The sequence below is a fragment of the Watersipora subatra genome, chromosome 11, assembly GCF_963576615.1.
Source record: "Watersipora subatra chromosome 11, tzWatSuba1.1, whole genome shotgun sequence".
NCBI classification, from domain to species: Eukaryota; Metazoa; Bryozoa; class Gymnolaemata; order Cheilostomatida; family Watersiporidae; genus Watersipora; species Watersipora subatra.
In genome coordinates, this window is record NC_088718.1 from 2,377,893 (window position 1) to 2,402,972 (window position 25,080).

General features: G+C 35.8%; 2 protein-coding genes across 2 annotated transcripts; one reads left to right on the forward strand and one right to left on the reverse strand.

Annotated features, from left to right (window-relative positions):
• The first annotated feature begins 245 nt into the window (after positions 1–245).
• Positions 246–6,675, forward strand: LOC137408241 (uncharacterized). Its single transcript, XM_068094666.1, has 2 exons — positions 246–380; positions 4,517–6,675. Exons 1-2 carry the CDS (start codon positions 282–284, stop codon positions 5,936–5,938), a joined length of 1,521 nt encoding a protein of 506 aa, XP_067950767.1. The 5' UTR covers positions 246–281; the 3' UTR covers positions 5,939–6,675.
• Positions 6,676–6,798: 123 nt separating this feature from the next.
• On the reverse strand, positions 6,799–23,019 carry LOC137408239 (uncharacterized). The gene is made up of 9 exons (XM_068094665.1): positions 22,771–23,019; positions 22,259–22,367; positions 21,308–21,472; positions 18,547–18,744; positions 15,424–15,534; positions 11,373–11,672; positions 10,228–10,356; positions 8,028–8,132; positions 6,799–7,504 (listed from the first exon to the last, which is right to left on the reverse strand). Exons 1-9 carry the CDS (start codon positions 23,005–23,007, stop codon positions 7,020–7,022), a joined length of 1,839 nt encoding a protein of 612 aa, XP_067950766.1. The 5' UTR covers positions 23,008–23,019; the 3' UTR covers positions 6,799–7,019.
• Between the last annotated feature and the right edge of the window lie 2,061 nt (positions 23,020–25,080).

Consider the following 25,080-nt stretch of genomic DNA (forward strand, 5'->3'; position numbering starts at 1 on the left):
AGTCTGTTTGCATTTATACATTTCACCTGAACGGTAGTCGAAAACCATTTAAAATGGTTTTAAATAGTAACCAACATGGACTACACGACATGATGTATTTCAGTATTTTCAGTAGTCACTCTTGGACTCGACTGGATATCCTGTGGCTCGCATCAAAGCACAAGATAATTGTCATATTCGAGAGTTATCAGATCCTACCTATCATATTTTAGCTTTTGATCCTACTACTTTATTTTTTATATACAGATTCTTTCTCACTGTAAACGAACCTTAACTGTGGGATGGCTGATGTGCAAATTGACCATGAATCAGCTTTGGAGTCCTTTGATGGACGGAGAGTAAACCAACTGAAAGCACAAGTAGTACAGCTTGAGAGACAGGTACTCTAGATGCTCATTCATGCATTGGGAGACAGGTACTCTAGATGCTCATTCATGCATTGAGAGACAGGTACTCTAGATGGTCATTCATGCATTGAGAGACAGGTACTCTAGATGGTCATTCAAGCATTGAGAGACAGGTACTCTAGATGGTCATTCATGCATTGAGAGACAGGTACTCTAGATCAGTGGTTCCCAACTACCTTGGAGCCATGGACCCCCTGAGCTCTTTATCTAAAAGTCATGAACCCCTTTATAAACATCATAATATATGGTGTTAATAACAATGCATTTTAAATTGGCGTACATTATAAATTAGAATAATATAAGAATCAATAGATTTGACATGTTTCTATTTATTTACTTACATAAAGCAATGCTATACTAAATTGCTTTGACTGTTAATTTTCAGTTTGTTAGTGGGATAGATTATACTTTTTGTTTTTCACCAAATTCTCAATCTTTGGAGAAATGGTTGACAAAGCGCATCGCATGTCGTCTTCAAGTCCTAGTCGGTTTCGTTGTTTCGATTTGAGAACAACTATGGAGGAGAAAGCAGACTCGCATAGGTATGTAGACACAAATGGGAGCAGAGTTCGAAGGGTGTGTTTGGCCATCTGTGGATGAATCATGGAAGGCCAAAATTCTTTAATAGTTTTATCTTCATAAACATCTTTGGTTATTTTACCGATCTGCTGGTTTCATTTTGTTGTCAAATAAATATAGTTGCCAAATATTGTCACAATTATGATCAGTCAGCTGCCATTAACAAGCATTCATGATATTAATAGTCGCCATTGTGAAATGACCCAAATTTGGTTTTACATCTAGATTTTGAGTATGAAAACCAAACTGCACAGCTTTGCTGCTGTCCCATCTTAATGGCCTGGTCAAACAATGTGACAATGACAAAAGAATTTGCCATTTTATATTATAGGTGGAAAAATATTAATCAAAAACTTGGGAAAAAGGCCGTTGTTTGGGTGATTTCGGGTAAATTATATTTAAATTTAAGCGTATACTAAGACCTCTACCAATCTGAAAATTGGTAAAAATAAGTAAGTTGAAATGTTTTATTTTCCATGGATCTTAGTATATCGCCCAAATTGAAGAGGGAAAGAGAGACTTGTGTTTGCTGGTTACAGGTTTTGTTGTTTTGTACTACTAACCAGAAATCAGGTACTATCCAGCGATTGATGCAGATAGGTGATAAAAGTCTAGACCCAAAAACCTAACGAGACAACGCGACCACCTCGCGGGAATTGCATTAGCCCGGAAATCCAGGCTAGCACAATCCCAACAGACCGATCATTAAACCCCGCCCATATGATAGCCGTCGTCTATCCTTTTAGGATTTTATATCATTGATCCAACCATTATGACAGAAATAGCTGTAAATATCTAGCTAAAAAAACCAATACTGGTACCAGCCTGTGGACCCCCTCAAAACCTCCTGTGGACCCCTAGGGGGTCCATGGACCACTAGTTGGAACCACTGCTCTAGATGGTCATTCATGCATTGAGAGAAAGGTACTCTAGATGGTCATTCATGCATTGAGAGACAAGTACTCTAGATGGTCATTCATGCATTGAGAGACAGGTACTCTAGGTGGTCATTCATGCATTGAGAGACAGGTACTCTAGATGCTCATTCATGCATTGAGAGAAAGGTACTCTAGATGGTCATTCATGCATTGGGAGACAGGTACTCTAGATGCTCATTCATGCATTGGGAGACAGGTACTCTAGGTGGTCATTCATGCATTGAGAGACAGGTACTCTAGGTGGTCATTCATGCATTGAGAGACAGGTACTCTAGATGCTGATTCATGCATTGAGTGACAGGTACTCTAGATGGTCATTCGTGCAGTTATTTTAAGAATTGGTTAGGTTCTTGGGCTCACACAACATGATTTGCATTATACTAAACTGTCTATTAGCCTTCGATATCTATCGTGTAAACTTACAAGGGCTAAATAAATAGATAGGTATTAACTTTTTTACACCGGTCAATGCCATTTAAAACAAATTAGATTCTGCCATCAAAGACAGCAGAAGTAAAGTAAATTACGTGTATTGAAAGAAAATCTCATTGACATAACGCTGCTCTATAATGTGAATTGGCTAGGTGTTGGTATCCAGTATAAGGTGTAGTGGTTTTTGGTAGCTCAATCGGCTAGTTTATCACCTGGTGAATGGGAGGTTCTGAGATCAAATCTTCTGCGATACGGGTTCTTCATTGCCAGATACTAATTGCTATAATTGGAAAGACCGAACGACCGACTTTGAGATTTATATATATCATATATGTGTATATCCATCGGATATCACGATCGGATACATCCTATCCAATCAGGATATCTATACAGTTGATGAATATCATATCTTGTTATTAAAGATATTATTTATTTAAATGTTTTATTTATATTTTCTATATTTGAAAATCGAATGTAAACCATTTTTTTTATTTTGTGAAATTTTCTCAGTCGCTTATCAATAAAATATTAACGTCAATGTTCAATCAATGTTAATATTAGGTTTAACATTGATTCTGAATATTAATGTCCTTCAATGCTGATCAGTTGATCGATGTTAACGATATTAACAAGATATTAACCTCATCTGTTGAATAGTAACAGTGCATCTGTTACACTTCCTTATTAGTCTTGTGTGCGTTTATAACCACACAGATCCTCTTTCATATCTGTATATCATCATATGCTTGTTCTTTTAGCTTTAAATTTAACCTTTTGAATAATTCTTTCACACTAAACTTGTGTGAATGGCCTTGATAGCGATTGCCACCATTGGTTTTGAATTGAAACCAGAAGTCGCTGGCAGCAGTTGAATTCTTTAAATATTGTCAATTTCATGCCATAGCTTAACCATTTTTTTCAATAAGCAACATTTGAGGAACAACTTCCTTTAAAGTTTAAAATATTAGTCCGTTTGCGTAGTTTTCGGCTAAAAATCTGAATAAAATTGAACATAGAATAATTGTTACAGTTGTTAATAATTGTTACAGTTGTTAATAATTGTTACAGTTGTTAATAATTGTTACAGTTGTTAATAATTGTTACAGCTGTTAATAATTGTTACAGTTGTTAATAATTGTCACAGTTGTTAATAATTGTTACAGTTGTTAATAATTGTTACAGTTGTTAATAATTGTTACAGTTGTTAATAATTGTTACAGTTGTTAATAATTGTTACAGTTGTTAATAATTGTCACAGTTGTTAATAATTGTTACAGTTGTTAATAATTGTTACAGTTGTTAATAATTGTTACAGTTGTTAATAATTTTTACAGTTGTTAATAATTGTTACAGTTGTTAATAATTGTTACAGTTGTTAATAATTGTTACAGTTGTTGATAGTTTTTGTTTCGTTTTAGCAACCTTTCAAATACGAAGTGTTGTCTTCTCCTCACACCTGTTCCATTCACTCAATTTACATACATATTGTGTGAGTCTTTTGGTTTCATGTTAAATATGAACTTAAACAAAAAGATTTTCATAGATTTTATCAGAAAGTATAAATATTTTTCTTTCATTTGTGATAGTTGTTAATGTTTGAGATGATTTGATTGCCAGTATGTTTCAAGATTAAAATCAGTAAAACTCTATTGTGGTTAAAACGCTCCGATTAAGCGAAAGTTCGATTTTGACGTCTATAGTTGCAAAGAGACTGACAGATTGGAGACGTGTAATGCTTAATGCTTATTGGTCACATCAAGTGAAAGTGAAATTATGACATCACTAGTTGCTATTGCTGCTATAGCTGGTATCGGCTATTGCATGCAAGTTACAGCATTATGCATCGTTATTCTGTCAGTCTCTTTGCAACTATAGACATCATAATCACGCTTTGGCTTAATCTGAGAGTTTTAACCACGTTCAAGTTTTGTCGATTTTAATCTTGAAACATCTCGGCATTCAAATCACCTCAAATGTCAAAAACAATCAGAAATGCTAGGAAAGTAGCGATACTTTCTGATAAAATTGACTAAAGTTCATCTTTAATGATAGGATTAATTGGGTCTGCTTTTGTTTTTGATTTGTGCATTTTTGTACCCTTTTCAACCCAGCACATTGCGTTGTATTCATTGTAGCAGTAGACTATTAATATTTATCCAGGCCGTGCTGATGACACAAACTCTCTCACGTTACAAGCAGAAGCTACATGCGGCAGATGGAGCTATTCATCACATTCTTAATAGCCTTCAGGCTAACTTAGAGACCTGCACTAAAAAAGGAAACATAACTCTCAACCGATCGGACATATCTAGTCAGATAAGAGTTCTCGAAGATGCTTTGCAACGTCTCACCGCGTCATCGATTCGCACGGATGATCCTTCATGGATAGCGCAAGCGTACACCCCTCACACCACCTTCCTAAAGAAAGATTCTCAACCTGACGCAGGGCTTGCTAGCATTTCTACTAACCCTCTCAAGCACCTAAGCTTAGTGCATGTTACTAACCTTGAGCAACGTCTGTGTAAACTTTACGGAGAGCTCTGCGCTTACGCCCTTAAACATGAGCAAACACGCAGTAGCGCTAAACTATGCGAGTCTTTGCAAAAGTCTTGTGAAGATCTCCAGGAGTTGTCTTTTCTTGTTCCAAGTGTTCCCTGGGCAAATCGAAAATGTTTGCCTGAGGTCACTGTTGATGATTTTATGAAAGCATTGCCAAAGCTCACGGCTAACCGGCAGCAAGAGGTTAAAGATCTGGTTTCGGCAGTTTTGAAATTGTCAGAGCACCGATATCGTCTTTTAGATAATAAGTCGCAGGCCTTCGAACTGGAGCTAAGACATTTGAAGGAGTCGGATCGGAAGTCTAGCGCACACGTGAGGTCGTCATCAGAATCTCTTATCACCGAACTTCAGACTTATCATGAAAGCATACAAGAAACTCTAGTCGCACCTTTAGGAAAAGTTTTAGCCAATTTTAACTTATTGTCAACAACACCGACTGATGACAACCTGAAACTTGTGCTGCAGGAGCTGAAGGATAATGCTCCTCAGCTGCAGCATGTCTGTGATGCAATCGGCGGCCATAATTTCTCTGATGATTGTCTTAAAGTTTCGCATTCGACCTATCAAAAAAGTCTTCGAAAAATTTTAAAAGAATTAAAATTCGAGAAAATGAAACTTGAAGATACTGAGAATGAGTTGTACCAGGCTGAGCGGGAGGCACAAAACGAGGTGAAAAAAATGATTTCTAAAATATCCAAAAATCCGAAAAATGTTAAGATGAAACCATTAGACATCAGCCAATCAAAACCATTAGACATCAGCCAATCAAAATCAAACAAACAAATTCCGATGACTTCAACAAACCCTTCTGCTGCTACATTCCTTGCCAAGTATGAAACCTTAGAAAATAGTCTGCTTGCAGCTAAAGCAGAGGAAAACACCTCCGCTCTCGCGTCTAAGACAAGGGACAAGCAACCGTCATGGCTGCAGGAAATGAAAGATGATTTATCAGCTAAGACTGACAATGGAAATAGTGCGACATTAAGGTCAGTTTCCTTTGGAGGTAGGAGGTTGAAAAAGTAATCTACAAGTCTCAGAACAGTTGCGGACCGTACTGAGATGAAACAGTAGCTGCAGTTCAGAAAGTGCTAATTGTGAGACTTGGTTCAGCTGGATCGTTACACTTAGTGCTGTTCTTTTTTTTAACTTATTTCACTTTACAATCAGTCTCTTTCTGTTCAATCATTGATCTCATTTGTCAAATGTTAACGATGCATTTTAGCATTCAAATTTTATAGGATTGCATGTATTTTATAGGAGTTGTGTGCTTCCTTCATTGATTTTTACATTGTCCAATACATCTACACTTTTGTCCAGTGGCAGCTTAGGTTTCACTTAAGATTTTACAACAAACGGTTTGTTTTTGTAAAACACACGCTGCAGAAAAAATATTTTCTCTAGCGACGCTTAGTCGTAAAGTACCATATTTCTATCGGTGTATAGGTAGGGTGCATCTTCTTTTATTTAGAACGTTACAGATAGGAGATAAAAGGTTGAGTCCTATATTATCCTACAGCGTTGATATTGGTAGCTGGTCAACTTATATCCAGTGCGATTGCCTGTGTCTACCTCTTATGTTTCCGTTGTGGTATCGCTAGCTCTGTGTTCATTATAACTTCCTTTAGGTATGCTCAACTGTTGTTAATAAATTATGGCTCGAGCTGAGGATAAATAATAAAAAAAATCACTTGTTTCCACTTCCTGTTATGCATCATGGACTGTGTCAACAGGGTTGATTTATTTGGGATGAAATGTGACAAATGTATAACTAACCTCCCAACTTTAGCAGTTGTCTTATTCTTTTTCTATAGAATGGCGGTAATAAAAGTAATATAAGTCCGTTGTAACTGTTCAAGTGCTGTCGCAAGAGTAAACAAGTAATATTTTCAAGGTTGCAAATGTATTTATCATTTTAGTAAAACAGTCAATCAAGTTCAAGTGGAATATTCAATGCATGTCTGGAATGAACATCACAACATGGAATTCAATTTGAGCAGGAAAATTAGAGTTGCCAAAAAACTTCTGTTTTGGCAAAATAGCAACAATTTTGCAAAACACAAAATCCATTGTGATTCATGCCAAATGGATATCGTAGTATTGCCTTTTACTTTGTGCACACGACACAAGTTAGCTGCCGGCCATGTCGATAGCTGTTGCACTGGCCAACTGAACCGCCAGCGTCACAATCAATATTTACAAACCAAAGTCTTCCTCCTAAATCAGCCTGCACAAGTCCCTGAAATTGCGGCGTTGAATCAAAGCATTCATACGTTGTTGGATGTCCTTCATCTTCCTTGGCTGCCATCATAAATCCAGAATATTCCTTCACCCAATCCTCTGGGCAGGAAATCTTCCCTGGAATCATGAGGATCGCCGGTCGGGTCCCTGTGTAGCAGCGTGAGCAGACGGCGTGTGTGTTGTCAATGTTGTCAGCGAACAATCCATAAGCCTGTGATTCATACTCTACTGATTTGATCCAAGAGACAGCTGTAGCTCGGGGGTTGTAGTCGTTCAGTTCAGGATTAGGAGGCAGGCATTGAAAGTTAACACCACCTCCCGTGGTATCAAATTTAGCTCCAGCAACCAGCCCTGCAGTATACAAATGGAACTGGTCTTTTTGGTGTTGTAAATTAAATCGTTTTTAATCACCTCAATTTATAACAAATTATTTTTTATTCTTTTTAGTTTTAAAAGTTTTAGTATCAAATATTTTAATATTTGATTTTAATATTAAAATATTTATTACTGGATCATCAATGTTGGCTCGGTGACTTTTCACATCACATAAATTTCTGAGAAATGGGCTCAGGCCCTTCATATCTTTTCTAGCAGACATTCGTTGTGAGTTATCTTCTCAGGCATGTTTGGCAGAAGCAGATGTACAAATGTTATGTAACTATAGTAACCCGCAAACAACATCAATACATCGTTAAATATTCATTTAATAAAACTACACATTTTGACTAACTGATTTACCTAAATATTGAGAATATTTTAAAAATTTTATATATTCAAAAAAGTATAGTAGATGTCACCTTCCTTGTTTTTTTTTATAAAATTTGCCAGATATTGCAACTAAATGCCATCTTTTAACGCATACAAACCAGCTTACCTGAATAGAGTGGCGAAGACGAATTGGAACAAGTGCTTTTGCCCCAGTGAGTGAATACCGCACCACCTCTTTGCTGTGAATTAAGTCTGTCAATAGCTGGACTCCCTAAAATATAAATATTGCTACAGGCCATGTTACTTCGGTATTCACTTCTCCGTGGAGAGAAAAATGAAAATACTAGTAAAGGCTATACCAGTAAGGGTGAGCGGCTAACTTGAAATATTCAAATTTTTAAAAAACTGTCAATGAGCCATCAACTTTCATTCCATATTCAATGTTGCAGAGAATGAAAAGTGGTCTATTATTATTCTTGCAGTAATATTATCAAAATCGAACTTTCCTTTAAATTTAACTTTTTAATTAAAACTTTCTTTTAAGAAGAAATAATCCAAAACTTTAAAGACTACTGTAAAACCTCTATTTGGCTGCCCCATTTATTTGAGCTAATAGAACGTCACTATAGGAGAAGGGTTGAAAATTACAACACCACCTTTTAATTGAACACCACCTCTGTATGACCGCTACTTTGACATTCTTTGATCTCTATGAACCCGTGATAGAAAGTGATCAGTGAAAAATGTCAACAAAATAGTACTGATGACTAATAATGTTATAACAATTATAGCAATACGTACAATAGTTATAGTAATGCTAATTATGTTTATTAATAATATTAATAAACACTTAATTCTTTAGTTGCTGTTGTAGTGGTTGCCGTGGTTTTAGTGACGGTGTACCTGAGAAGATCGATCGTCACAATAGTTAGAACTACACTCTAATTCAAAGTCACTAAGGTTTAAATTTGATCAATCGTCTTCAGATTTGTCCATAATGTAGTGTACAACCTGATCCTAAGACTTTAAATGTTTTAATGAATGTTGAAAATACTCTTCAGGAACATCGTATGACATATTAGCAGCCATTTTATGCCATATTAATGTCTGTTTTCTAACTACGAAGCTTTATGATTTTATCTTTAAAACTTTGAAAGCGTCTCCCTCAAAATAATTAATGACGGTATCTGGCGAATGCTTTTGATTCAGAGTACGTAGTTCCTTGTTTAACTCGGTCTGACAATTTGTCATATATAAAAAGTAGTTTAGCAAAAATGCTGAGGCCGAAGGCATTAATGTCGATCTACCCAAAGGAGAGTGCAACATATAGTCGACATTAGCGTCGCTTCACCCGTAAAAAGATTAAATTTATCTTTCCAAAATTCTGACGAGCTAGTCAAAAAATACACTTTTTGAATATCACCATTAATAAGATGCCACTCTAAAGACTGGATTAAAAAATACAACACCATGGCATTCAAATAGAGGTTTTACAGTATACTGTTTAGCAGACTACCGTAGATTTTCACAAATAAGCTGAGTACAGAACGCGGATAAAACATTACCAAACAAAAGAGTTAGCTTGTACGAGCATAACTCTGATCGTACTCAAACGAAATGACATAACGCTAACTTTATTCTAACAACTGCAACTTGCACTATGCAGCTGGTAGCCTGCTTCTTACTTTTTTGGCCTCCTTTTTTCTTTTACGTTATTGCGGCATTGCTGCTAGCAATAAGCAATCACTGTCACCAGTGTTATTGCTCAATAGATACACATCAGGCGTTCATTGATCCTCGATTAACAAAACCTTCGTAGCTGTAATGCATCTGACATGGCTTGTTATTGCAAAAATAAATTTCGATAAAAAAGGAAGTTTTTGCAAAGCGAAACTAAACCGAGTGTGGGCTGTAAACATATTTTCCATTGGCTCGATGTAGACAGACATAATTGTTTCTTCTCGTCTATGTACAAATCTCATTTGCTAATTAATCAACTAGTCACTAATCAGAAATGTTTTTGTGCGAAACCTACGAAATCCTTTCCACACGGCTCTTGATCAAATGAGAATGTCACACGGAGTCGTGCTACACGGCTCGTGGTACTCACCGAGTTAACTCTCTTCTGCAACCTTTCGCTGTAATAGGTGCATACGGCGTGCTACAATTTGTAAGGATAGCTTATACTTGAATTTGTATTAAGTTTGCTGTTTTAAAGCTGTTTTTTAAGGTCAGCTTGTATGCGAGGATTTACAGTAGTTATATAAAATTTACAATCTCAAGCTAGGCATCTGTTTCAATCCCTAAAATGGCTGAACACATTATTTCGGTGTAAGGCGAGTCGGCCACTAGGTTCCTAAGCTTACCTTCGCATACGATGTTGTACCGAGTGTTACAGGCTCTTCCGTGCCACATGTTGCCTTGACCTGCCAAGCAATAGTCTCCGCTATCTGGTTCACCTGATGCCCAGTCGGTGTAATCGGCTATCGTCATATCTGAAAGCGGATTCAACTCATCTTGTAAGGCCTAACTGCGAAGAATTGTATGATGAGGCTCTACTTAACACATCCAAATAAAAGGGTTAGTTTGACCAGCCATTTTCGACTACTGCTTGTAATGTATGCTTTTCTAAGAATTGTGGCTAACACCTTCTAATGGCCTAAAGACGTTAGCCCCAGCTGCTATCCATCTACTTGGCTAAAATCTTTTGTTCCCCGAATGCCCACTGCGATGTTCGAGAATAGCAAAAAAGCTGGAGTGCTGTCGGACTCCCTATGCATACCCTAGAGAGGTATGCATGACAAAACATGAAAAGAATATCTATCATGAAATGGGTATCTATATCCATAATCCTGGAGTTATCTTCTCTACAGCTGCTTTCAGGATTATATGGCCGATATAATAATTACTTGATCTGACTGGCAAACTAATCCACCGAAATATTTTTAACACACATCAAACACGCCTTTTATTACACAATCAGTCATCATAGCCTAAAAACCTTTAAGGTTTATAATGATCTTGAGCCACGAGTTTCAATTATATATCCACCCTGACATGCACATATCCACTGCCAACTGGCTACAATTTGACTTGATTTACTCTCACTTTTTCCAATGAAAAACAATAAGAGGAATTCTCTTGAAATTGTAAAAGGCATTTGATTGGTATCTGAATGGCTCAATTACGTTTTCCCTTCAAATAGTCTAAAAGTACTTTACACGATATTGAGGTAAAATCAAGTCATGTTAAGTCGACTGTTCTTTCATTTCAAGTTTGTAATACCTAACAAATCTTGGTATCCAAATTTTTGAGTTCTAAACTAGTGGAATATAGACTTTGTCTAAATCTCTGCATTCATAGACAAATAGGTGTATACATTGTACATACCCGTAAAACCTCTAGTTGAACGCCACCTCTATCTGACCACCACTATAGAGGAAGGGTTGAAAAATAGAGCAACACGGCGTTCAATTAGAGGTTTTATGGTAGTTAAATAGAATGCTCTTACTTTCATTGGTGGTTCTCCAAAACCACTCAGATATCGGTCTACCGGTTGGCCTAAAACCACCTGTCCAGTACGGGGTGTTGTAAGACCTTCCGAGGGTATTGAGCAGCCAGTCATTGACGTCTGTTTGTTTTGTGCTTGTATCAAAGTGTACAAGGTTATAGCCTTGACTTTTGCAGAAGTTGTTACCTTCGGTCACAGTAAATCGCAGGTTTACGAGAACATAGCAAGTGGTTCCTATGACGGTTTGGGACATTGATGAATTCTGTGTCCAACTTGGGCATCTGTAGACCTTTTGTCCAGCTGTAATTTATATAATAGCAAATCATCTAGTGTCCAAGTCAAGCATTTCTTCCACCCCTGTAACTTCATATCATCTGAATACTAAACAGTTGTGTGTTGAAGCAAAGACTGATGGCGTTAGGTTAACGTAATCACGCAACACTAAAGGCGTGGTCACACGAGCACCGAACCGACGTAGGATCGGTTCGGTTCGGAGGCTGGTTCGGTTCGTGGCACATGTCACACGGCCACCGAAGTAACTTCGCTTCCTAGATACCATACGTATAGAGACAGGACACGGTTTCATTAGTAGTTGTTATGTATTTGAGTTAAATATTTCTAATGTAAACAAAAAAAACTTTGAGGAACAATTATAAATTATAATTACACTGCAGATTTATCAGAAGATCGTTCGGCTGCTCAAAATAAATCACTCGATACAAATATTTTGCTAACCCTTCCCATCGACATAATTATATTTTTTTATTAACATATGAATGTTTTTCTATGCTGAGTACATAACAAACAAAAACAGTCTTTATCATAGTACTGTGGTTTTACATAAATAAATCAGTCAACGATAGTTCATCAGGATGAATATGTCACATTACTTATATTCTACACGAAAGAAAATCACAACCATTCCCTTACATTTATGCAAAACTTAAGTGCAACATCTTACATTTATGCAACCCAATCACAAGTTCGGGTGAACCTTGTCGTAAATTGCTTCATGTTGTTTATTTAAAAGTATCGTCCCATTTCTTTTTTAACTTTACTCACACGCACGTAAGAAGAAATGTGACGCGTGCTCGCTAGAATTCTAGAATTTTAACCAGCCAATAAGAGCAAGGGTTCGGCACGAAATTTCGAGCAGTACCGAAATAGTTCGTTTCGGCCAGAAATGTCCTCAGCCGAACTTTTTAGAGCTGAAAACGACGTCGTTTTGCGTCATTTAGTTCGGTTCGGCGCTCGTGTGACCACGCCTTAACTCTCCATAAGGGTTGTTCCTATATAAAACAATGATTGGCACAGACGGGTATTATTGTTGACTCTATAGGCTGACTAGCTAAATGCCCGGTGTTGAAAGGGTAATAAAAACAGTTTTTGCATAAACAACTTATTTTCAGTCAACATATGCAACATTTACCATTCTCATTTTTAAATAAAGGTATTTGTTTATTTCTGTGTGTGTCCAATCAATGCATAAAGGTGTGGCCACATGTAACGAATTAATCGTTAATCTGATCGAATTCACGAAGTTCACAGATTTATTCGGCCGAATATCACAGAATTTTCTGAGCTGTGCATGCACACCGAATTCGTCAACGAAACGCTTTTAATTGGCTAAACAGTTTTTATTGTAGCAAGCACGATTCTAGTAGCTTTTGCAGTTGGTATATTCCAAGGCACGTACCACGACACACAATAGAAGTACGAGATCAATGCAACATAATAGACACGATGAAACTGCTCAAGTTGCGCTATCGTTGGTTAGCGAGCACGATTCACACAGCTTTTAAAATTCACGTAGTCCGAAGCACATAAAACAACACGCAAGAAAAATATTACGGCAACTCGCCATAGTAAATACGATGCAACTTACTTGATTGCACTAAAGATGGCAATTTTTTCTACTGCGGAACTTTTTCTGCTAAAAAGAAAACTGTTACTATTGAAAAAGAAACGGTTTGCAGCCAACAATAAACGCTACGATAAATACCGAACGATAAAAACCAACAATAGCGTAATCTAAGCTGTTGCATCGTGTGTACTATGTTGAATTGCGCTTGTACTTTTATTGTGTGTCGTCATACGTGTCTTGGACTATACTAATTGCAAAAGCTGCTAGAATTGTGTTTGCTAATAACTCGTTTAGCCAATTAAAAGCGTTTCGTCGACGAATTCAGTGTGCATGCCCAGCTCAGACAATTCTGTTCAATCCGTGATTTCGGTCAGGTTGAACGAATAACTCATTACGTGTGGCCGTACCTTACAGGTACGGCCACACGTAACGGATAAGTCTGTGAATTTCGTGAATTCGGTCAGATTAATGAATAATTTGTTACGTGTGGCCGTACATTTACTCAAATATTCAAAGGGTCGAGGCATAGCTAGAACAGATTGTTGAAAAAAATTTCTTACTTCTTATGATACACATTCGCTCAAGATTTAAAACAGCTTATAAACAGTGTGAGGTAGTCTAGTTGCCAGTAGCTAAGTTTTTTACCCAATAAATTTGAGTAACTTTAGGTAATATTTTAATGTTCTCTATAGTAAGAGCCTGGAGTCTGGAGCCAGCTAAGAGCGTTAAGGAAAAGTGCTCAGCGCTGCAAGCATGCGTTTTTTAACCAAGCACCATAGACTGGACATACGAAATACAAACAAACACTTAGATTTATATATATCGGTGATGATAGATGATTGGTCTACTCAAAGAGATCTTGTAGGAAGTGGATGATGGATTCATTGATTGTGTTCTTCAGTTACTGTCATAAAGAATCTAGAGACTACTTAATACTGAGATATTAATTTCATACCAATGAGAATGGTTTTGTTGTCTTTTTTCCTGAGCACAACATTGAGTTTGATTAAGGTTTATTGCTTTAAAGAGTGCTCAAGTTTTGTTTCAGTTATGACTGGAAATCAGTTCTTTTTCAGGCATTTGGTCATTTGGTTTTGAGTTATTATGACAACATCGTTTCAACAATTATTTCAAAAATAGGACTGACACTAATCTGATTGCACCAAGATTATTTTGGTTGGAAAAATCAGATTTCAAAAATTAAAATCCTTCAATTTTTTTTACATTCAGACAAGCATGACCGCCATTTGTTTGATAAGTCAGGTCAAGTGCACTGCACAGAAGTAACAACAAGATAAGAGGGAGCAACTCCGCTATTATTAATCTCATTAAAAGAATATCTATGAGAAGAAAGCTTGAAGTTTTTTATCAAATTTAGCTACTGAGCTACTGCCAGTTCAAATAAGCCCAGGTAAACCCATAGCGAGGCTGAAGTTTTCAGGCTAGTAGTGATGCTTCACAAAATGTAAACTCAATATATGATCAACAAATCAATGAAGGCATTTGATCTTAAATGTTCATTGGATTTCAACCTTGCAAACAGTAAAACTCTTAATGATGAACTTAAACAATATTTTAGTAGATTTTATCCAAAATTATCAGTATTTTTCTATCATTTGCGATTGTTTTTAATGTTTGAGGTGATCTGACTGTCAGGATGTTTCAAGTTTAAAATAGTCAAAAGTTGATCGTAGTTAAAACGCTCAGAAGAATCTTACATGCAAAATGACATCACTGGTTACTACCATTGCGATAGTTGATATCAGCTATTGCGTTCAATTTGAAACATTGCATGTCCCTATTCTATCAGTCTCTTAGCAACTATAGACATCCTAATCACACTTTCGCTTGATCTGAACATTTTAACTGCAATCAAGTTTTGTCGATTTTAATCTTGTAACATCCTAGCAGTCAGATCACTTCAAACATCAATAACAATCGTAAATGATAGGATTTTATCAATACGTTTCGATAAAATCTACTGAAGTTTTGTGCAAGTTTTCTCTATTAAATCCTGTTGCCACAAACAAATCGCTGAACTGTACCTGATGATTAAAAATTGTAACTTTTCATGAATTTCTCTCCAGTTCTTATCTAATCTGTTTCATTGTTTATGGACCTGTGATTAGAAGGAATCATTTAAAATTATGTTAGTACTTTTCGCTTTTCCTTTAAAAATATACTTACAGTTTTCGTCAATTGTTTCAAGAAGGTTGACGGTTTGCTCGAGCTCTCTCACGCGCGTCACAAGATTGTTGGCTACATCTGTGAGGTTGCCAGAGGCAGCAGGTTCAGGTTCTATGAAAATAAAGAATAAGTAGGACCCATTCAGTTTTACGGCGAGACCGTGTTGAGCTGATAGGAGAAGCTCCTCACTGGGCTCTGTTGAAAATTTAATAAAGGTATAAAATAGTTTATTGTAAACAAACTGCCCTCACAAACAAAACTTTTGAATGATTTTCAAAACTCATCGCTTAACACAAAAACTCAGGTGGGTTGTGAAAAAATAATTAAGTTTTAAAAACACTAGCTCTTACTAAAGTTGTTATGTAGCACAATTCATTTGTAGAACATATTGCAGAACATTCAACCACGGTTCAAATTAACAGGGATAATTGTGTATTAGCAACAAAAATTACAAAACAAACAAATTTGTGTATTCCAGGGCAACACACTTGTAAAACAATTTCTGTTATACTTTAGTACATTTGTACTCTAATATGATTTCTGTTTTGTATCTTATATATATATTATATATATATTATATTATAATATATTATATATATAATATATTATATAATATATTATAATATATATAATATATTATATATATACATGTATATATATATGTACATATATATATGTATATATTATATTACATATATTATATATATATACATGTATATATATATATATATACATGTATATATATATATATACATGTATATATAAATATATGTACATATATATATATACATGTATATATATACATGTATATATATATACATGTATATATATATATGTATATAGATATATATGTATATATATATATATATACATGTATATATATGTATGTATATATATATATGTATATATATAATCTTATATTCCACTATTACTAAATATTACAAACAGTCAATACTGATTAAAGTGCTGGCGCTCTGCTCGGGCAACCAACTTCTTTAGTTTAGTGTTACTAAATGCTCTGGGTATGTTCTGCCTTGTTATGGATGGCTGCATCACTGTGACATGATGTTAAAAATGGCAGTTTTAACAGATAATTTTTACTGCTATTTTAATATTGCATCAACTCATTTTTAGCTAACAAAATGAAATTTTCATTTTATTTTTTGTATAAATGGATGTATATGGATTGTTCTGTAAACAGCTGTAGATTTGCAGTCAGCAAAGCTTGCTAGTAAAGGGAAATATAAATATTGATAGTTAATTATAATATTTAATATAAATCTATAAAATTTAATTTAATCATTAAAACTATTATACATCATTTTTAATATTAAATACTATATACAATTATATTTAGTATGATACAAAATATAAAGAGTACTTAGCCGTTAGTAAATCCCTTCAGATTTGTTTCTTACAGACATACAGGTAGGTCCGCGCTCATCAGGATATAAGTAATTTATATATCATGCTTTGTGATAATGATGATTTGATTGTTGCTAAATTTAACTCAAGGATAATGAGTTTCAAGTCAGCAAACAGATAAATCGTTTGTCGCCTATTCGCCCTAGCTTTATAATTGCCATCGTCACAGGGATGTGTAGTGATTCTGATAACATCAGAATATATCATGTCTGATCATGACATCAGAATATATTCTGATGTCATCTTTCCGATAACATCAGAAAGATGTTATCTCCTGATGAGAGTTCTCTCCACATTATACATTATACTATAATTCACTGTGCGCATAGTCTATTGAGTGCTTTTTCTTTATTATTCTTTATGAAACTAGCTTTTCTAGCAATAATAAAAAGTATAATCTACATGTATATTTAATTAATAAGAAAATGAAAATTTTCTATCGCACCTTTTTAAAAGTTCAAGAGCAGTAGTAAACTATTCATCATATCATGACTATCGCCAACATGCCGAGAAGTAAACTATTAATGTTCTTATGTAATACCAAATTTTAAAATATGTATTTATATAAATTTCATTATAGCTAAATTGTTTTAATGTATACATGTATTTGTGATAAAACTGGACCTGCATTGTTGATCTTAAAAATTCTCCTGGTGGTTGTGTGTCAACTTAACTCTGGTAAAAAAACTGCTAAAGGGTGGGTCATGTTATGGGGAGTTGTGCACTCATGACTACTTGCTGCGCTAGCTGCTGAGTTGTTGATAGTACATACATGTAGATGCATTACTGCTGAATGTTTCACAATAGCTCAAAAAGTGGTAAAACATGGAATATTATCAGCCAAACCTCGACTTACAATCAAACCTTGGCTTACAATCAAACCTTGACTTCCGATCAAACCTCGACTGACAATCAAACCTCGACTTACAATCAAACCTTGACTTACAATCAAACCTCGACTTACAATCAATCTTTGACTTACGATCAAACCTCGACTTACAATCAAACCTTGACTTACAATCAAACCTCGACTTACAATCAAACCTCGACTTACAATCAAACCTTGACTTACAATCAAACCTCGACTTACAATCAATCCTTGACTTACAATCAAACCTCGACTTACAATCAATTCTTGACTTATAATCACCTTCACATACAGATGTTTTTTACATGGCCTGAAGTTTGAGTGACTATTTGTCTTGATTTATAAACATTGCAGTTTTGTAAGCGTAAAAAGTTAGACAAAAATTCAAAATAAGCCATAAAAATAGTAAAATACATATAAATAAAGTTAATTTAGATTAGGTCAAGTGTTAAAGGAATTCATTCTGTGTATTTTTATCGCTCACTCTATCACCACAATAAAGCTTTGACAAACCTACACATCTGTTTGCCTGTTCTCTCAAATAAAGTAACAATAGAAACCTCTTATGAATCAGTTATTACTTAATTGATTTGTCTTCATGTATTATTTGGGTTTCTACATAGTTTCATATGATGCACCTTTTCACGCTATATGTAATTGTTGCATTTGTTCTGAGCCTTGAAAGGAGTTGAGCAAATTATATTCCTATAATAATATCGGTTCCTATATACGATAGTTCCGACATGTGAAGCAATTATTGGAACAAATAAATTTTGTATGTCAAAGTCTGACCGTAGTCTGAGGAGAGAAGGGCTTCAGCAAGTACTTACGACTAATTATGGCGGTTCCATCGCTACCAGCTTCTCCAACAGCTCCTTGTGGTCCGGGTGGACCTTGCACACCCTGTTCTCCTCGGTCTCCTCTGGCTCCTGGAAGTCCTTGTGCTCCGACAGCTCCCGGGTTGCCTGCAGGTCCGCGATCTCCAGGATTGCCTCTCGGTCCAACTGGACCTTGAATACCATCTCGACCTGTAATTCCATAATGGGCAGTTGGTAGGAAGTTGCTGTCATCGACTTGTAGACACTTTGCTGACAATGGTGCTTTAATCTGTTATCATTCATTCATTCGTTCATTTATTTTGATTTGGAATAAGGAAGGAGAACAAGGAACAGTTTCACTAGAGCTCCATCGCATGACTTGGGGCAAAACAACAAACTTGAAAGAGGTGCGTGTGGAAAACTAACATTGATCAATTGATGCTTGTGTTTAACGGATGACACTGAAAACTCACAGGCAACTATTTAGTCTTTAGAAGGATTTAACTATTGAACAGAATAGTTTAACAAAAATTAATGTTTTTTGTCTAAACGGCAAAAAAATCTGGAAAGTAACACAAAAAATAGCATTTGATCATACATGTATGAATAACCTATATTAGCATTGGTAATCAACAACAAAAGAATGTTTTTCCTTAGGCTACTTGCCACAAGAAAAATAAGAAGACAGAAATAAGGAATTATTGAGTGTGTTGAACAAAAGTGTTTTAAAAGTTAGTAATTTAATAGTATTGTGGAGGAGTTATTAGCTTTGCTTAAATGTGGATAGATTTAACAGTGTGGACACTGAAAGGTCAAGCAAGATAAAGAAAGCCGTTTTTGTTTATATTTCGAGCTCCACCTAAACCACTGCTGCCACTCAAACATATGACCCATTCCTTTCTTCTATTCATGTACTTATTCACTCTGGCGTTTTGGCTGTCAAAATTATCTTTCAATAAAATGAAGCATGAAAATCCTCTTTATGTACTGGAAACCTCCAAAAGGAACAAATGAATCACTACACTTCCCTGTGACAATGACAATTATAAAGATAGGGTGAATAGGCGACAAACGATTTATCTGTTTGCTGACTTGAAACTCATTATCCTTGGGTTAAATTTGGCAACAATCAAATCATCACTACCACAAATCATGATATCTAAATTACTTTACCAACACAACTGCTGAATGTTTGAACAACACTGATTAAACTTCCGTAAACATATATTGTCTACTAGCAATGGAACAAAATGGCTTTGGCTAACTTCTCTCAGCGCCATTCAAGAGATAATCAGAGAGTTATATTTTTAGCAAGGAACTCACCGTTGTTCCCTGCCTGAGTAAAATGGCAAACAAAGTTTTGGCCGCCTGTCATAACGAATGTGTGAGTGATGAATCTACCAGAACACATACTTTAGAAGTCATCATGGAGACGCATTTACTCTCCTCAAACACCATGTAAGCTCACACCCCCGTCATAATTTCAAATGTAGGTTTACCTCTCTCTCAATACCTCTGTCAAGGTTTCCATCTGCAGAGGATTTTGCCTTTTTTGATTAAGGCTAATAGAAATATTTAATTTTTAGAGGGGTGTTGATCCTTTGTCCGGTTCTAGTTTGTATGAGCGTAGACTACTTCTAGAGAACCTTTCAATCGTAGTAAATAAAAAAGATAGTTGGTTGACAATGCTGGTCTAACATCACATAATCTATGTATATTTCTTACAACAAAAGTATTTTATTGTATTATATCACAACCCAAATGCAGTTTTTAATAAAATGAGCTGCATCAATTGGTATCACCCATAGAGGCCAAGGTCGAAAAAATATTTTTTATGACTGACGAAAATAACTCTTGAATAGTTTTTAAAAACTAAACCGACCTTTTTTGGGAATACTACCTTAAGAGTTTAGAATATGACTTTGAGAGTTAGAAATATGATCTTGAGATTTGGAAATATGACCTTGAGAGTTGGGAATATGACCTTGAGATTTGGAAATATGACTTGGAAAGTTAGAAATATGACATTGAAAGTTGGAAATATGACTTTGAGAGTTGGGAATATGACTTTGAGAGTTGGAAATATGACTATGAGAGTTGGAAATATAACCTTGAGAGTTGGAAATATGACCTTGATAGTTGGGAATATGACCTTGAGAGTTGGAAATATGACTTGGAGACAAGGAAATATGACCTTTTATAGTTGGAAATATGACCTTGAGAGTTTGGAATATGACCTTGAGAGTTGGAAATATGACTATGAGAGTTGGAAATATGACCTTGAGAGTTGGAAATATGGCCTTGAGATTTGGAAATATGACCTTGAGAATTAAGAATTAGAATGTTTTTACGAAAATGTTGCTGAATATATGTGATTGCCGATGAAATACCGCCGTAATACCAAGCAATTACTCGAGCAGCATCGTGATCGGAACACGTGTGTCGAAAAAATCCTTTTCACACGCACCGCATATTTGTTTTATAGTCTAAGTAAAGTCTAGTCTATGCTAAGTAATTCTCAAAATCAATCACAGTCTTACATCGTTTGGTGCAAACATCTCATTTATAAGTGTAATACAGACTAACTGTTTTGGTGATGATCCACAGTAGTGCATTTACTTTGAGCCAAAGCGATTCCTTCCAAGTTCATTTAGTGGTAGCACATCATGTATGGTTCTTTAACTATTACACTTATTAAATTTTTAGAATTTATCATTTGATCATTTTTGGCAGCATTTCTTTGTAGTATGATTTGACTTCGAGGTTGTCTTACCATTTAATCCAGGAATTCCTTGTGTTCCCCTCTCTCCATTAGCACCAGGTAGTCCGGTGCGACCTGTATCTCCTTTAGGTCCAGGCAGCCCACGTGGACCAGGTTCAGCATCTCTTCCATCTCTTCCAGGAAATCCTGGTGGACCTCTTAGGAAGCTAAGGGCAGCTGAAAATAAAGATTTCAGCAACTGACAATAAGTTAGAGTAAGCTGTGCGATTGTATCCAACGGTGAGTTCAGCTTTATTATTAATAAGCAACTTTAGAGTTGTCATTCCTATTTTTAGTTCAAGGAGTCAAAGGAAGCAGACATGGTTCAGTGGTTAGAGTGTTGGCTTATGTTCAAAAGGTCAGTATTTCAGAGTCACATGAGGTCAAAAGGTCAGTATTTCAGAGTCACATAAGGTCAAAAGGTCAGTACTTCAGAGTCACAAGAGGCCAAAAGGTCAGTATTTCAGAGTCACATGAGGTCCAAAGGTCAGTATATCAGAGTCACATGAGGTCAAAAGGTCAGTATTTCAGAGTCACATAAGGACCATTGGTTGTGTTAGGAAGGTCATCCAACCACAATTACTCCTGTGCCAAATATGTTCAGGTTGTCGGTGACTAAACTAGCTCCCCTATCTGCGCTCCAGCGTAGATTAGGAAGAAGGCTAGCAACCCAATAGAACTAAAAACAAAACCTGACAAAGAGTGGAGGAGTCCCTCTGAGAGCCCATGGTCTTAACTAAAGACAGTGTCTCAATAAAAACACCTAACAGAAGGCAATGGCAAACCACTGTTGAAACCTGCCAAAAAAGGTCGCTGGTTTAGGAAGTGGGGAGAACAATGATCACCTACATCCTCACAGGACATGGTACGTAGAGCGAGAGTAGAAGATACTTTTTTATGAGCCGTGTAATGGTTTTATAATTAATTCCTTCTCTGAAACCCATTTTGTTAAGGTAGACATACTTAGGGAAAGTTCGCTAAGGTCCTCTTCTGCCTGCTCATCATCGTCGAGTCCCGTCTCATCTCTCCTCACTCTTTTCAGGCCCTCCCATTGTTCAGCTGCTTCTGGTGTCTACAAGAAAAGTTTAACTTTGGCCTTTGTTTTTAACCTTCTGATAAATTTTTAACAAACTTTTAATCAACATAGAGTTTTATATCTCTGACTTTTTAAATACTCAAAAATCAACAAAGAAAGGGCTTTTCTAGACCATAAAGTTGAATCATTTATTTTATAGTCATTGAAAAGTACGATTGCTATGCATGAGCATTCTATGTGCACAGTTGAATATTGTAGTTATCTTACCACGATTTATCAATAACATTTATGTAGTATCTACCCTAAAACCTAAACCCTATCTACCTATAACTTTTATGTAGTATCTACCCTATCAACACTTACCCATAACTTATATGTAGTATCTACCCTATTAACACTTACCCATAACGTTTATGTAGTATCTACCCTATTCACCTACCCGTAAGTTCCGTACAAGCGGCCTCGCAAGCTTCAGGTCTTCTCTCAGTTGTTTAGCCTCCTTGCAAACTCCCTCCAGTTCACTGTAACGCAGCGCCTCATGCCGCTGGTAATAAAATACGTAGCAAAGGTTCGCTATTGTTATAAGCAGTGAAATTAAGGCTACTATTGTTGCGAGTTTGGATCTTGTGTCAGTGCGTTTGCAAGCAGCAATCTTAGTGATGTCGTTTTCAGCCATAGCTAAAATAAAAGCTGAAATGGTTAGAGGGACAGATTACACGAGCTTTTGTATTCTGTCATTACAAGTTGATTACGATAACAGGCATGACTTCAATCATATCTAGAACAGTGTCAGAACTATATATAGCTAGTGTCATGTTTGGTAGAGCAGCCGGATCGAAACCGGAAACATATATGCTAGTTTACAAGCAGTTTACAGGCCACGCCCACTATTTTTATATAGTCTCAAATGGAGAAACCACAACATTAACCAACAAAAATAGCTCTCATTAAAATTGATTGCTGCAATATACACCATTTGTAAGAGGACAGAATTCTCTACCAGATGATACTAATCTTTATTGTAATATGAGCAGTGTCCATCCTTGTGTCTGTCTGTCTGGTCGCACTAAGAGCGTTTTGAAATAAAATTGCCTCGCACAGGAATTGAACTCCCATTCTTCAATTTAAGTCCTTGTGCACTAGCCACTGCACCACTCAGCCACCTTCCTACTACAGATATTATTTATACATATACTGATTAATCATTACAGTCTCTCACCGTGCACGAGACTGCAGAGCATACTGTAATTTTATAATTTAAGGTAGGATAACCCATTTTAAGCACATGTCTCACCTAAATTTGCATATGGCTCAAATTCTGATAGGTTTTGTACCTGTATTCAGTTTTTGTTTTTTGAAGAATTATATGTTTAAGTGTCTGTGTCAAAACCCTAGGTAACAATCAGGGCTGTGGTCAAGTAATAATGGCAATAATAAATGCATTAAACTACTCGTTAAATTTTTTATTAGCAGTTTAATTCAATTTGTTGCAGAATTCTTAGGTATGTTAATTCAAAATTTAATGGTGAATTTTTATTCTGCAAATAGTTTGTTAAACCAGTTATTAATGCGTTTTAATCAAATGCTTATTTCAGAATTTAGTGAGTATTTCAGCTTTTGAAAACTGTTAATTTACTAATAATTCAATCAGAAATGCGCTTATTAGACAAATTAATTTGGTAATTTAATGCATAATTCAATTTAATCGCTATTTGATTGGTTCATTTAATTATTCATGCAATTATTTTACAAATATATATAGCCTATTATTAAAGGTCTACACTAAAGGTGTCAATTTCTTATGTGAAAGTGCTGCCTCATATTATTACATAGTGTAGAGCAAATTGATGCCTTATAGGTACTACATGCCCTTGTATTGCTGCTATAATCTATGGAAACTAGGCTAACAAATGGTTCTATTAAAACCGGCTTGAAGATTTCACAAACTTAGAGAGGATGTGTGTTATCAAGTTGTGATAGAGGAAGTGGTACTAGAGTGCATATAAACTACCTGCTAGGAAAGCGTACATGTATGGTGTTTGGAATCCAAATGGATATCTCTCACTATTGTAGAATTACAGTTATCTTGTGGTCAAGGTACATGATGGTTGGGCTACATTGGCAAAGGCTAAGGTAATAATACCTCTCGATATATCTTTACAAACCTGAAATCTTTGTAAATTGTATATGTTTGTAGGCTACACAAACCAGATGATTTTTTGTATATCAGATGATAAGTTCTAAAATGTTGAATCTTGACATAAGAAGTTCGAAGTTAAACTATTTCAGTACTTAATTAATGTCTGCTTAATGTGTTATATATATATATAAATAAAAAAAAAATTGTTTCCTCACCCCGGATACCCCGTATGGGTGGTAAATTCTGCTCTAACTCGGGTCTCCTACCAGAGACCTGGGAGTTTGAGCACTCGTCTCAAGATCTTAGCTGTTCCCAATAGCGCACTTTTCTGCAACTCACCTGAGTTGATTGTTGTTGGTATTTGGGCAAGCCACATTTTATGCGCCGGTGTTATTGCGCCCAGTGCCCCAATCACTACTGGGATTACGGTTGTTCTTACATTCCAGCATTTTTCAATTTCTTCTCCAAGAGGGAGATATTTTTCTACCTTTTCTTTTTCTTTGCTGGCTATATTGTAGTCATTGGGTACTGCTATATCTATTATAGTAGCCCTCTTGTTCTCCTTGTCTACCACCACTATATCTGGTTGGTTTGCTAGGACATGCTTGT

Excerpts from the sequence above, each read along its gene's own strand:
- LOC137408241 (XM_068094666.1), top strand. The coding sequence starts at position 282 with ATGGCTGATGTGCAAATTGACCATGAATCAGCTTTGGAGTCCTTTGAT. Across the intron at positions 381-4,516 it reads TAGTACAGCTTGAGAGACAG|GCCGTGCTGATGACACAAAC; the intron begins GTACTCTAGATG and ends ATATTTATCCAG.
- LOC137408239 (XM_068094665.1), bottom strand. The coding sequence starts at position 23,007 with ATGGCTGAAAACGACATCACTAAGATTGCTGCTTGCAAACGCACTGAC. Across the intron at positions 10,357-11,372 it reads TTGGAGAACCACCAATGAAA|ATATGACGATAGCCGATTAC; the intron begins GTAAGAGCATTC and ends ATCCGCTTTCAG. Across the intron at positions 8,133-10,227 it reads GTACAACATCGTATGCGAAG|GGAGTCCAGCTATTGACAGA; the intron begins GTAAGCTTAGGA and ends TTTATATTTTAG.